This window comes from Microcaecilia unicolor, chromosome 1, assembly GCF_901765095.1.
Source record: "Microcaecilia unicolor chromosome 1, aMicUni1.1, whole genome shotgun sequence".
NCBI classification, from domain to species: domain Eukaryota; kingdom Metazoa; phylum Chordata; class Amphibia; order Gymnophiona; family Siphonopidae; genus Microcaecilia; species Microcaecilia unicolor.
Window position 1 is genome coordinate 461298486 of NC_044031.1, and position 14302 is coordinate 461312787.

The 14302-nt window shown below is 44.7% G+C and overlaps 1 protein-coding gene across 11 annotated transcripts in view; it reads left to right on the top strand.

Annotated features, from left to right (window-relative positions):
- The first annotated feature begins 12668 nt into the window (after nt 1-12668).
- PTPRM (protein tyrosine phosphatase receptor type M) overlaps nt 12669-14302 on the top strand; it is a 1370833-nt gene continuing 1369199 nt past the window's right edge. For 9 of the 11 annotated variants that reach the window (XM_030213265.1, XM_030213296.1, XM_030213280.1 and 6 more), the window contains exon 1: nt 12670-13110. In XM_030213265.1, the coding sequence (XP_030069125.1) occupies nt 13038-13110 (73 nt within the window). In that variant the 5' untranslated portion in view covers nt 12670-13037. Of the gene's footprint in view, nt 13111-14302 lie in introns of all 11 variants that reach the window. The other 2 variants (XM_030213239.1, XM_030213256.1) reach the window with 1 other exon arrangement.

Sequence of the window (14302 nt, forward strand, 5' to 3'; positions counted from 1 at the left end):
CTTCTACTTTTCTCTTGTTTTCTAAAATTTCTACTTAAGTACGTAGTCTGAGAGATTTCTGTCCTATCCTTGTATGGTGTTCCTTTCATGTACTCTTGGCCTTTAATTTTATTGTGTATACCACAGTAATCTTGCACCAGAAATGACCATATATCAAACTATAAATAAACATAAACATAATCATGCTGATTATTTTATGAACTTTCTCTAGTCCTGCTATAGCCCTATTTTAAAGATAAATAAATATGGATTTCTCTATTTGACTGTATGATACTTTCACAAATAGCTCACAATGAATGTTCTGCATCCTATTGCAGAACCATTCTCATTTTAATCTATTAGATCAAAGGATCCCAAACAACATGTTGCAGGCACCTCAGGTATGTCATGAAAATGTGGTTGCCTCCATAGGGAAGACTGCAGCATATCATAGCCATCACTAATGATGGAAAAATATTGTTCTCTTTCCTCACAGCTCGCTGATCCATGGCCTCCTGCTGCTAGATGTTGTCAGTGAGCAGGGTGCTTTACCTGCTGCTCTCTCAATTTACAACCAGGTGTGGCCCTGCATGGTTCTAGATTCATAAGGAAGCTGTTAGAAGAAGCCAGCAACAGGATGAAGTGCTGCTCACCTGATTCTTGTCACTGGCAAGAAGTCATCTAAAGGTCTGAAACCAAGGTAGTGATGGCAGAGGCATGCCATTGGGGGGGGGGGGGAGGAGAGAAGATGCTGCTGATGCTATGAGAGAACAATAGAATGGAAGAGGAGGAGGTGGTATGCTATAGCAAAGAGAACCTAGCTCAGGATGTGTTGTGGCATGAAAAGGTTGGGAACCACTGAATTAGAGTTAATATGCAAATCTAGATAGAAGGAGACTTACATATTAACTCATTGGGTACAGAAAAACACTGTACCAACTTGGTATTCTTTTATTCTGACAGTAGGAATTTGCCAATCTCATTCTTCAAGCTGTATTTGGATCTTGCAGCAACTCCATCTTTATAGCTCATTCTGTCAAATAATGCTGGTTTAAGAAGTGCCTTCTAAAATTTAATTGTGCATTAAAATTAATTGTGTATTAATTGAAAATAGGTAGAAGTGGAACACTTCCACTTCTACTTATTTTCAATTAATACACAAATCAGATGCTCCCTCAGAATGCCATTTTTATCATAAGATAGAGGAATCCAATCAGTGTATGTATGTATACATAAAATCATCATGTATTTATTTTTCTTCTTGACTTTGGATTCCATCCAGTTAGGTGGACCAACCTGAAAACTATGCAAAGACAGTGTACATGAGTGTAGCCCAACTCTTGCTCAGTGGTGAGGATATCCCTGGAGGCAATACAAAAAAGAAAGAAAACACTGGAAACTACAGAAGATGGGAGAAAAACTGAAAAATGGCCAGTCCAGCAAAAGTTAAGAGGCTAGGTGGGGCAGGGGAGGAGTGGCCTAGTGGTTAGGGTGGTGGACTTTGGTCCTGAGGAACTGATTTCAATTCCCAGCACAGGCAGCTCCCTGTGACTCTGGGCAAGTCACTTAATCCTCCATTGCCTGCCACATTGAGCCTGCTATGAGCAGGAAAGCACAGGGTACAAATGTAACAAAAATAAAAGCCTTGACTCCTTGGCTGCCATAAGGTAGATATGCAAACTAACCAGGAGCAGCAGAACATCTTTTTTAGGGGTTGGAGGGGTGAGCCTAACTAGCTAAAGTTTGCTTTTATTTGAAGCTCTTTAGTCAATAATGCTATGTGGTCAGGCCCCAGGATAGTGTCCCACCTTGTCCGGTGCCTATAAAAATAACCACCTGTGTAAAGACAATTGGACACCAGAGCGATCTTGAATAGAATATTTTTATTGGAAATCCCCCCCCCCCCCAAAAAAAAAAATATTTAGAGTAAAATTTAAAACTGAAAAGAGCACATGACACCAAGTTCCATAAAACAGTCCTTTATTCGAGTTCTTTGATTCTGGAACTGGCTCCCCTGAAAACTCCTCTGGATATTTATAAAATACATAGATAAAATCCAAACTCTTTACTAACTTATGAAGGCACACCAAAATCCTGTTCAAAAAATAACCCATAGATAGAGACACAACAATGGGGACATTCTCTCTCCTCCTCAAGAGAACAAATTTAGGGCCTCTTTTACAAAGCCAAGCTAGAGATTCCTACATGGTAAATAAGAGGAAGCCCATAGGAACTGAATGGGTTTCCTCTCATTTACTGTGCAGGAATCGCTAGCGCAACTTTGTAAAAGAAGCCCTTAGAAATTTCTTTCCAGCAAAAAGCTTAAAATCTCTCCTGGTCAGAATGTTTGAGATGCATTGAAGTGACTGGTCCCTTGTACCACAGCTCTGGAATTTTCTGTGGTAGATGTGGAATTGCTCAAAGTGCAAAGTCTGTGAGGTGACTATAAGGGACATTTGCAGGACAAAACTTTTACCATGTGTTAAGTGCATATAGCATGGGTGCACTTACCGACCTTAGTATAATGAAACCAACCTATCCCACCATGACATAAGTATCCTTGCTGCAACATTTTGAATCCAGTGTAATCTTTGGGAGACTAAATAAATAGCATTACAGTAATCTAATACATTCAAAACTGTTGACTGTATGTATCATCCCTCTAAAATCCTGCAAACCTAATAAGAACAGAGGTGAGATGTGCTACCATTTTTATTTCACCCAGGCCTATCTAGTAACCATAGCTATTTGGTTGACAAATGGCAAATCTAAAATAATCCCTAAAGTCTTCACTACCTGCAAGAGCAGAATTTTAATGTGCTGAAAAGGCAAATAATTCACATACCCCTCTGTTTACTAAGCCATGATAGTGGCTGCCGAGCAGCAATGCTGACACAACCCATTCAAACTGAATGGGCTGTGTCGGCATTAGCGCATGGCAGCCGCGGGGGGGGGGGGGGGGGAATAATCTGTAATACGTAGAACATTATTTTACCCAAAAAAACCTGCTTTTTTCTAGTTTCAGTTTTAAAAAATTCCTATTCATCCAATGCTGAACCGAGGTCACAAATTTACATAAGTGCATAAGCACTGCATACTGGAAAAGACCGAAACTCCATCAAGCCCAGTTTACTCTTTCCAACAGTGGCCAATCCAGGTCACAAGACCTGGCAAAATTCCAAAAGAGTAAAACTGATTTTATGCTGCTTATCCAAGGAATAAGTAGTGGATTTTCCCAAGTCCACCTTACTAATGGTTTATGGATTTTTCTTTTAGGAACTTGTCCAAATCTTTTTTAAACAATGCGAAGCTAAATGCTTTTACCACATTTTCTGGCAACAACTTCCAGAGTTTAATTACACACTAAGGGGTCCTTTCACTAATATGTGCTATCGGATTTAGTGTGTGCTAAATACTGTGCAGCCCATTGTGGGCTAGATTCTATATATAAAAGCACAAAAAAAAGCAAACACTGGGCCTTCAGGAATGAGAAAAATGTTGAACTTTTATTCAAACAAAGACCCGACACAGGCTGTGTTTCGGCACACAAGCGCCTGCATCATGGGTCAAAAAAGTCCTATAGGTCTGCTTATGGACATAAAGGATAAGATAAATGATACAGGAAATGTTTCCCAACTATAGAAGTGATAAGTAGTAGTAGTATACAAGTCAGAACGCTGTCGGTAGAAATAACCCATTTCCCCAGGCATACATCTCACCATTGCTCCCTTATATTGTATCTGCTCTTCTCTAGTCCCCTGAATCCTCTCCTATCTCCAAGGATTTTATTAAACAAATCTTTAAGAGGACCCACCAGAACCTCTCTGAGCTCCCTCAATATCCTGAGGTGGATCCCGTCCAGTCCCATGGCTTTGTCCACCTTTAGATTTTCAAAGTTGTTCATACACACTCACTTCCGTGAATGGTGCCATATCCGCTCCATTCTTATATTCACCTTTGCCAGTCAATTGTGCTCCTTCTCCAGGATTTTCTTCTGTGGACACAGAACAGAAATGTTTGTTTAGCAGATTTGCTTTTTTCCTCGTCATTCTTCACAGACAAGGGTAGAGATGCTATAGAACATTGGTGGTGGTGGTGGTAGTGTGTGTGTGTGGGGGGGGGGGGGTTGAGAGGGAAGGAAGGAGACAGATGCTGGAGACCCTATATAAAACCCCTTCAATGCAAGCTGTATTTCCCCTGTATAGTACAGTATGTTAAAAATCCTCTGGGCAATTTGCAGAATTCTTTGGGTGTCAACTAAAAATTGTTAGTAAGTCATTAGTTCTGTCATCCTTTAAGCAGCTCCTGCTGCAGCTTCCATAAACCTCTGAGTTCAACCATGTTAGCAAAATAGTCACTGTATTTAACTGCTTCATTTTGGCTTTGAAAGCCACAGGTAACAAATCACACTTCAAGGACCCCATAGGGTATGAAGTAATTTTGACACTGTTCTGAACATGGTTGCTAAGAATTGCAGGGCAACAGCATAACCAATTTCAAAATCATAACTTGGCAGTGAAATGCTTAATTGGTAGAAGATGCATGCAACTGTACTACTTGCTGTGAGTACTGTGGAATATACTGTGCGGAAGCAAAAAAGTATTGCAAAACATGTCAGGAAAGAATTCTTTTTACATAACTGATATAAAGCACACTTTGGACTAAATTCTATAAATGGTACCCAGAGTTGGTGCTGTTTATAGAATAGCAATTGGTGCTGGGATTTGTGCCAGTGGCGTTCCTAGGGGGGGCAGTGGATGTGGTCCGCCCCGGGTGCACACCACTGGGGGGGTGCCGCGCGCCTGTCTGCTCTGCTCATTCCGTGCTCCTTCTGCCCCAGAACAGGTTACTTCCTGTTCCGGGGCAGAGGGAGCATGGAACGAGCGAAGCAGACAGGTGCGCGGCACCCCCCAGCAGGTAAAAATGCACCAGGGGGGTCCTTTCCCCGGGGGGGTTGGTGGCCTTTTGCCGGGGGTGGGGGGGGCGCTGCACCCGAGGGGGCGCATCGGCAATCCACCCCGGGTGTCAGCCACCCTAGGAACGCCACTGATTTGTGCCCAATTTTGGGTGCAAGGATTTACACCAACTGAAACCTGGAGTAAATTCTCATGCCTAAATTAGACTTGGATCTCCCTTATTCTGTAATACTGCGCACAAATTCCAGGAATGCCCCTGACCTGCCCCATTCCCCTCCCATGTCCATGCCCCCTTTTAAGATCCACGTGGGAGTTTTACACACAGATTCTGGCACCTAAAGAGGCATATTTAAATTAAAGCCCATTAGCACCGATAATTATTAGCACCAAATTATCAGTGCTAATTGGCTCACTTGTCAATTAAATCGCACATACAAAATGGGTGTGTGCCCAAATTTGTATGCCATATATAGAATTAGGGTGCATACCCATGCTCTTAATCTGACCTGCAGGTTATGCATTTTATTTAAACATGCATTACTGATTACATTTGATCATTTATCTGGATTAAACTTCTCCTCCTCTAATTTGCCAAAGACCTTGGATGCTCATGAGGTTTCCTTATGGTTTGAATTCTGATTTCTTTTCCATAATAATTTGGGGGAGCTGAAGTTTATTCCTGCTTCCTTAGGATTACAGTTTAAACAGAACTGGCATCTATTTGTCTATGCATCTTGTTGTAACTGCCTTGGTGTTTCAAACAGAGATTCCCTTGCATATAAAAATGTAAACTGCCTTGACTGTATCAGAGAAAGGCAGTTTATTAAATCCTATTACCTTTACCTGAGCAAAAGGGGCACTCACGGAGGACAAGGCCATAGCGGAGAAACTGAATGAATTATTTGCTTCGGTCTTTACGGAAGAAGATGTAAGAGATCTGCCTGTCCAAGAAATGGTTTCCAAGGATGATGATGCCGGGAACTGAAAGAAATCTCAGTGAACCTGGAAGATATACTGAGCCAAATTAAAGAGTAGTAAATCACCTGGACATGATGGCATACATCCAAGGGTACTCAAAGAACTCAAGCATGAAATTGCTGATCTGCTGTTAGTAATATGTAACATGTCATTAAAACCGTCCATAGTACCTGAAGATTTGAGGGTGGCCAATGTGACACCAATTTTTAAAATGGGTTCCAGGGGTGACCTAGCAAATTAAAGACTGGTAAGCCTGATGTAAGTGCCGGGCAAAATGGTGGAAACTATTATAAAGAATAAAATTACAGAACACATAGACAAACATGGTTTAATCGGACAGAGTCAGCATGGGTTCAGCCATGGGAAGTCTTGCCTCACCAATTTGATTCATTTCTTGGAAGGCGTGAATAAACATGTGGATAAAGGTGAGCCGGTTGAGGTAGTGATGATTAAGACTGAAAATACTATAATGCCTCTGTACCGCTCCACGGTGAGACCACACCTTGAATATTACGTTCAGTTCTGATCGCCGTAGCTCAAAATTATATAGCGGAATTAGAAAAGATTCAAAGAAGATCAACCAAAATGAGGAACTCCTCTCATATGAGGAAAGGCTAAATAAGTTAGGGCTCTTCAGCTTGGAAAAGAGATGGATGAGGGGAGATATGATTGAGGTCTACAAAATCCTGAGTGGTGTAGAATGAGTAGAAGTAAATCAAATTTTTACTCATTCCAAAAGTACAAAGACTAGGGGACACTCGAGGAAGTTACTTAGAAATACTTTTAAAACAAATAGAAGGAAATAATTTTTCACTCAACGAATAGGTAAGCTGTGGATCTCTTTGCTGGAAAATGTGGTAACAATGGTTAGTGTATTTGGGTTTAAAAAAGGTTTGGACAAATTCCTGGAGGAAAAGTCCATAGTGTGCTATTGATACTGTGATAAAGTCACCTCCAGGATAGTTGGGTTAAGGCAGTTTCAGTCTGAAATACAAGTCCCTGAAGGCATTGCAGGCAAGGAGTCAGAGGGGGAGATGAAGAACCCGGACTGGACTCCTAGCTGCAATCAGGGAAGGCATGGGTGTAAGCTGGCAGGTTGTGTAGAGTGGCTGCCACTAGGCGGAAAGAGAGTTAGGAAACCTTGTGTGCAGGAGCTCATCATTGGTCTCATTAGTCTAATACTCAACTCAGCTGGTTTGGGTGTGAGGAAGCTAAGGGAAGGAGAATGATTGGTGGTGGTAGCTGAAGCCAGGGATTGATTAGGCAGGTGGGAAGGAGTCCCAAAAGTTCAGTTCAGGAGAGAGGAGCTGAAGGAGAGAAGCAGTTGCAGGCTGAAAACCCTTGGGCAGGGAGGTCCCTAAAGTACTGAAGCAGGCTGAGATTCCTTGGGTGAGAGGAAGTCCCAAAAGTATTGAATTCACTGTGAAGCTGATGCAGGGGAAAACCCTTGGGTAGAAGGAGTCCCTAAAATATTGAACTCTCCTGAAGGTAAAGAGGATAGAAGGTAGAAACTGCTGCTTGGTGACTGAACTGTGATGATGAACTGAAAGAACTGTTTGTCTTGGGAATTGAATTACTGTTTATTGTGCACTGGATAAAGAGCCCAGACTGGAGCCTGTAAGCCTGTATTGAATCCTAGTATGTGCTATGCTGCTGTTGGAACTGTGTACTAGAAACCTGCATGGAATAAAAGTCCTTAAGATTGAAGTTACTGGTGGACATCTATTTCTTCATTGTACCGGGAGCCTGTGGCTGGAGGAGATTGTTCTATCCTTGGCTGCACAAGAGAGGTACCTGGTTACAATACAGACATGGGGAAGAAACTGCTTGCCCTGGGATTTGTAGCATGGAATGTTGTCATAATTTGGGTTTCTGCCAGGTACTTGTGTCCTGGCTTAGTCACTGTTGGAAACAGGATACTGGGCTAGATGGACCATTGGTCTGACCCAGTATGGCTACTCATATGTTCTTATGTCCTTAACCTTGATCAATACCTGCAGACCCTGTCAGAAGATATCAGTAGTTTTTCAGCCTGGTCTGATTTGAAGGAGCTTTTTATCAGACTGAGCACTCCACTTCCTGCCAGTACACACCTTTTTTGCTGTTCTGGTTTAATAATGACTCACAAGTACACTCGCATGAGGGACAGTCATTTTCAAAATTTAGCTTTACTAAAAGCAAAGTGGATTGAATTGTAGAGCAGTAAAGCTATTGGAATAAAAACATTAACAACATTTGCATTCATTGTAGTTGTGGTACATTTACATTTTACTTAAGAAGTATTATATTAGGCAATAACTTTTTTACTTTTACTTAAGTGCATTGTTATGTGTTCTTCATTGTACTTCTTACTTTTACTTAAGTATTAAAATATACATTTATTTTTACTTTTACTTAAGTATTTTGACCTAGTACTTTAAACAACATTGAAGGTATGTGGAGAGGTGGGGGTCACTAGACCACCATTGGAGGTTTTTTGGCAACGGGGAGGGTTCGAGAGGAGGGTCCACTGGACCACCAGAGATTTTTTGTTTGCAAGTACAGGGGATGGGGGAGGGTCCAAGGGACCACCAGGAAGTTTTGCAAGGTTTTGGTGTCATGTCCCCTACCTCAACGCAAGCGGCGTCCTCGGGCTGCGCGGGGTCCCGTCAACACGCACACTTGACTGGCACAGCCCTGAGCCATGTGTGTGTGTAGTTTTTCTCTGGGTTTGTTCAGAGAGCGGTGGTTGCAGGCTCCTTAATTGCTTTGCTTCCATGCACCTGTTTCTGCTCTCTCTCTGCCTGGCTTCCAGGCTCCTTGATTGCTTTGCTTCCACGCACCTGTGTTTGCTCTCCCTCTGCCTGGCTTCCCTTGCTTCTCTCCTATTGGTCTTTCGGTTCCTCCTCCCCCTGCTCTTGTCCTATGGCTGTGCTCCTTCTCCTTGCTGGTTCCTGCTGATGTCAGACACCAGCATTTTATCAGCTGAGCTCTTCCTGGACTCCATGCTTCGGCTTCTATTTTGGTACGTGTTACTTACTCAGTAGTTTGCTTTTTCTCTATCCTTCATTGCTGACTTTGCCTGTACCTGGATTACTGTCTTGCCTGCTGCCTGCCTATTGACTTTGCCTGTACCTGGATTACTGTCTTGCCTGCTGCCTGCCTATTGACTTTACCTGTACCTGGATTACTCTCTTGACCTGCTGCCTGCCTACTGATTTTGCCTGTACCTGGATTACTCTCGTGACCTGCTGCCTGCCTACTGACTTTGCCTGTACCTGGATTACTCTCTTGACCTGCTGCCTGCCTATTGACTTTACCTGTGCCTGGATTACTCTCTTGTCTGTTGTTTGCCTATTGACATTGCCTGTACCTGGATTACTCCCCTGCCTGCTGCCTGCCTGTTGACATTGCCTGTTCCTGGATTACTCCCCTGCCTGCTGCCTGCCTATTGACTTGCCTGTACCTGAATCTTTCTCTTGCCTGCTGCCTGCCTGGCCAATATGTTCACCACCCCGCTTCCAGTTCTGTCTTGTAAGTCCTGCAGGCCATCCGCACCTAGGAGCTCAACCTCTGGGGAATGGCGGTCAGTGCAGGTGAAACCCGGGGTTGTCTGGCCACCAAGCAGAACCTGGTCCGAGTACTGGGCTCAGCAGCACTCTACTTGGTACAAGAACTCACAAGTCTGACATTTGGGGTGGGGCAGGAAGGGGGTATGCTGGACCACCAGGGATACCTTACAGTTTTGGGGGGCAGGGGAGTCAGGGGTCCAGTCTGCTTGCACTCTATAGTGCGAGCAGACTGCTCCACATAACAACAGCTCCAGACCTGCCATAAAATTTTAGACTTTAAAGGAAATGTCTGTGCATCACTTGGTATGCTCATTCTAATACTATTGAGCTCTTTGTTATACATTTGAATAGGATTATCGGTAGCTGCTGCAGCAAACATTAGAAGAGACGATGAACCCCTTTGTGCATTAGACGCTAAATAACATGCATGCTAGACCGGCTACAACTGGTCTAAATTGATCGTTGCCAGCAAGGTAAGCATCGTGCATCAGTCTCCCAGTTTGCAAGGCAAACATTCTTGTCCAGCACATGTGAACTGTAAGTTATTAATCTTGTTTGACTACTGCATTAAAGAAGATTTTGGTTCAAGAGTTCTGAGTCTTCTCATAGTGATGATCTATACTCTAATTTAAGCGGCATGCCAATCACACTCAATGAGAGGAGAGAACATTAATCTCCTCTGAGGGTCAGTGACACTAAAGGTCAGCTCAAAGCTTTACATAGAGGCACACCTGTTCTGATAAGCCTCAGGCCTGTTTGAGTGTAGTGGGAGAGGGAGGCAGAGGAGGGGGAGGGCAGGAATTTCCCTTATATCCACAAGAGGCAGGAGAAAGGGAATGGGACTTATATACTGCCTAAGCAGCAGCAGACAGCCACTGGGTAAGTCAGAAACCCTGGATAAAAATCCCAAAAGGGTGCAAGTCACTTCTCAGACAAAGCAACTTTGCTTCTCCAATAGATCTTTAGTTAGAGTACATGTTCAAAGCAGTAGCGTAGCTATGGGTGGGGTGGGGGGAGAGACTAGGGGCTCCAGGCCCCCCAACTCTGGTGGCCAGTCAAGTGCCTTTGTTTTGAGCACCACTTACTGTGCATCAGGTAATCCTGAGCAGAAGCAGAGCCAGGATGAGGCAAGTTGACGGCGCGGGGGGAGCGAGAGCAGACTTCTACCGGCGCACATTTCCAGTGCAACAGGATGAAACAAAATAGGCGCCAGCACCGGCAGAACTCCGTTTGGGGGAGCAGCCACTCCCCTGGCGCCCTACCTACCTACACCACCGATCCTGAGCCTTGGTAGCCAGTTGGAGTTTCTCTGCCTGAAACTTTGCAGCTGCTGCATTATGTACATGTGGCTCTGGTTCCTCTGAATTAATTCCTGTGAGTGGTGCCAGCGTCTGCCCCTACGCTTCATGTGTAGTGTGTGCTGGCTTCTGCCACGTGACTCCTAGCCAGGACCTCAAAGCTGCAGCTGCTGCCTGCTGTAAAGAGTCTGCCAAAAGTGAAGAGTCCACTGGCCTGCTGCCGAATCCGCTATGCCGCTCAAAATCATAGGGCTTGCGCTCTGCCCTCACCATGGCTCTCAAGCCCCAGATACTAGCAGTTGCTCGGGGTTTTTTGCTCAGTTTGCTCAGCTGACAAGCTGATCGCAGGCACTGAATCCTCCTCTCCTCCATGGCCCACAGGCATTTCTAGTGCCTGCCACCATTCAAATTGAGCCTGCTCTCCAGTCTCCACCACAATGCCCTGATTAATAATAATTAAATAAAATTATACCTTATGATTGTTGTGCTTTGGGGGTGGGATTGAGATTTGAGAAAAGCAGTTGGGGTGGGAAGGGTAGAAAAAAGCAGAATCGGTGCTGGGCTGTGGAGGTGGGGAAGTAAAGGCAGGGGAGATACTGGGCTATGAAAGGCTGGGAGACAGGGTATAGAGAAGGGCAGGGGAGATGCCGGGCTTTATATGAGGGGGTGGGGAGGTATAGAAGGGCAGGAAAGATGTTGGGCTTTGTATGAGAGGACCCCTCATCTTCCCTGCCTTTCCATACCACACCCACCTCTCAGAGGGGTGGAGGTGGTATGAAAGGGCAGGGGAGATGCTGGGCTTTATATGAGGGGGTGGGGATATGGAAGGGCATGTGAAATGCCTAGCTTTGTATGAGAGGATCCCTCATACTAAGCCCGACATCTTTCCTGCCCTTCCATACAACCCCACCCCACAGAGGTTTTACATGAGGGGGTGAGGGATACAGAAGGCAAGGGAGATGCTGGGCTATGGGACAATTTCTGTATCTCTTAGCTACTTTAAAAAAAAAATTGTATTGAATGTATATGCCTGCTCAGGGCTCCAAAGAACACTTCTGCTGTTGGGTGCTGTATTTAGGGACTGGGTTAAAGCCAAGATATCCTGGATCCACTTGATCCAGTCTAACACCTTAAAGTCTGAGGATCTGACTTTTTCCATGTCCTCTGCTCAGCTGGGGATGTGACTGACTGGGATAAGTCTCATCCTCTGCATTTAAGATGATATAGACTGGATCTTACAGATCTGGGATATCCATATTTTATCTATGTCTCTATATTCATGTTTCATTGGTATTAGTGCTAAGAGAAGGGGGGTAAGGTCAATGTTTCCATAAGTGTGTATGTGGTTCATGTTGATCCAGGAAAAATCTATTATCAAATGTACTCTGAGGTATTATTTAGGAATATACTAAGCACAACTCACATCTATATGCCTAGTGTCCCCCATGTTAACTCTGCCCCCCCCCCCCGCCCCTCCCCAAATGTCAAGTCTGGCTACACCCCTTTACTACATGCTCTGATATGCTTGAAGAGGCAATGGGAATCTCATTTAAAACAGAAGTAGAGAGCTGTCTAACTCCCTTCCCCCCCCCAAAAAAAAATAATAATTGCAGCAACACATCAGGCTGAAAATGCTGGAAAACTAAATGGAAATATTAACGGGAAAGTTTTGGGTATGATAGTTATTCCCCAGTAAAAGAAAGAAACTCTCAGATTTTAACAGGCATTTAAACATTACCAGCCCCATAAACCTCACACCTATGCAGAGAACAGCAGCAACCAGCTGTTTCTCATACAGGACTGTAGCAACTAGTCAGCCGACCCTAAAGCCCTGAAAGCGCGCGATCCAGCTGCTCAGCGTGCGCCCTCCAGTGGGGAGAGACAGTGGCACGTGCGCCTCACTGACATCCGAGAAGATCTCGCCAGCCCTGCCTTAGGGGATGATGAGTGCGAGAGGGGCACGAGGAAGTGAGTGAGGAAGGGGAGCGAGCAGACTGGCAGCCAGAGGTTTTTGGTTTTGCTCTTGCTCCTGTCAACAGCATGCTGATGCCCACCCACGTACAGTGAACCGCGCGCGCGCTCACACACAACACCGAGGGAGAGACAGTGAGGAGCGAGTGCAGCCCCCGTACTCCCCTCCCCCAAACAACAACAACAAAAAAAGATAGCTGGACCCTCAGCGGAGAAAAGAAAAGAGGCAGAATTGACATCCAAGCTGGACTGGCCGAGCATTTTAGCAGGGAAGAGAACTTGGGACACTGTATTTCCAAACTGTTGGCTAATTTTTTTTTTTCATGCATTGCTGAAGTGGAGCTATGGGTAAAGTTGAAAGCTGTCTGCTGACTTTAACTGGACTTTTGTTGGCGGCCGGAGCAGACGTACTGTCAGGTAAGAAGTTGCTGCCACTTTCGTCAGGGCATGGGGCTCTCTGTCCGGGATGGAAACTTGTTTTTCTTTTTTAACGGAGAGGGAGAAGCTGTGTGAAGGAAAGGAGGGGGGGGGGGGGGTGAGGGCTGGGAGCTGGCTGGGTTCTCCTACTGACGGTTATAGAAGAAATTTCACAAACGAAATACGAGTGTGTATTTTGGAAAATTGAGAGACGGCTCCCCCCCCCTAGGGGAAATAGGACTCTCGTGTGTCCCTCCATGGACTTTTCTAGGGTACTCGTTTCTCTGACTTTTGGGAAGTTTTATGAACTACGTATACTGTTGCAGAGGATAGGCTGAAAAGTTGAACTGAACAGGCTTTGGGTGTTTTTCTGCTTTAAGCTGTTTGGACGCTACTGACGAAAAGCAGACGAGAAAGCGGCAGGAGCAGGGAAGCAGCAGAGCGCCGGGCTTTTCCCCCGGCAGCCTGCGAGTTTCTTTGCACAACGGCCACGTTGCAAACTTGTAGCTCATTTTCTGATTTCCCAATGGATATTTAGTGTGTCAAAAAAGTTTGGAGGAAGATGTTTCACCTCTTGCTCGCTGTGCTTTAGGGAGGCAGTCGCCCCACCCCAACTCTGAGCAACAGGATTCAAGTACAGAGCTGTGCTTCATTTGCCAAGGTCCGGTGCAATTGTCAGCGCGGACAGGGGGTGACCGTGTCAACAAACTTGCATGGCTTTGAAACATAAAATTACCGGTGACAGCCCTTCGCTAAAAAAATCACTAGCTGCTCACAGGCGCCTGTAGGAGACTTTATTGGCAGTGAAGGAGGTGACTGGGTAGAATCCAACAAAATTATGTATTCGTTTTTATCTCTATCCCCCTCCCCCCCACACACAATCCCACAATCATATTCCAAACAACTGCAAGTGCTCGGGGTACAGCACATAATCTCATGCATGGGGGGGGGGGGGGGGTCGTATAAATTAGACAGAAAGATTTGATATAACTATTGCACATTATTTCTCTACTACAAACCTTTGCTGGGTGGGATGGACTTTCTGTATTGATTCTATAAATTGAATTCGCCATCCGATGATGCACTGGAGTGAGAACTAAATGCTTTTATATATTTAGTTGTAAAGGACAGGTACTCAAGAAAGACGACAAAAAGCGTTTGGAATAGTGCTACGGTATTATCCAGTGTTTGC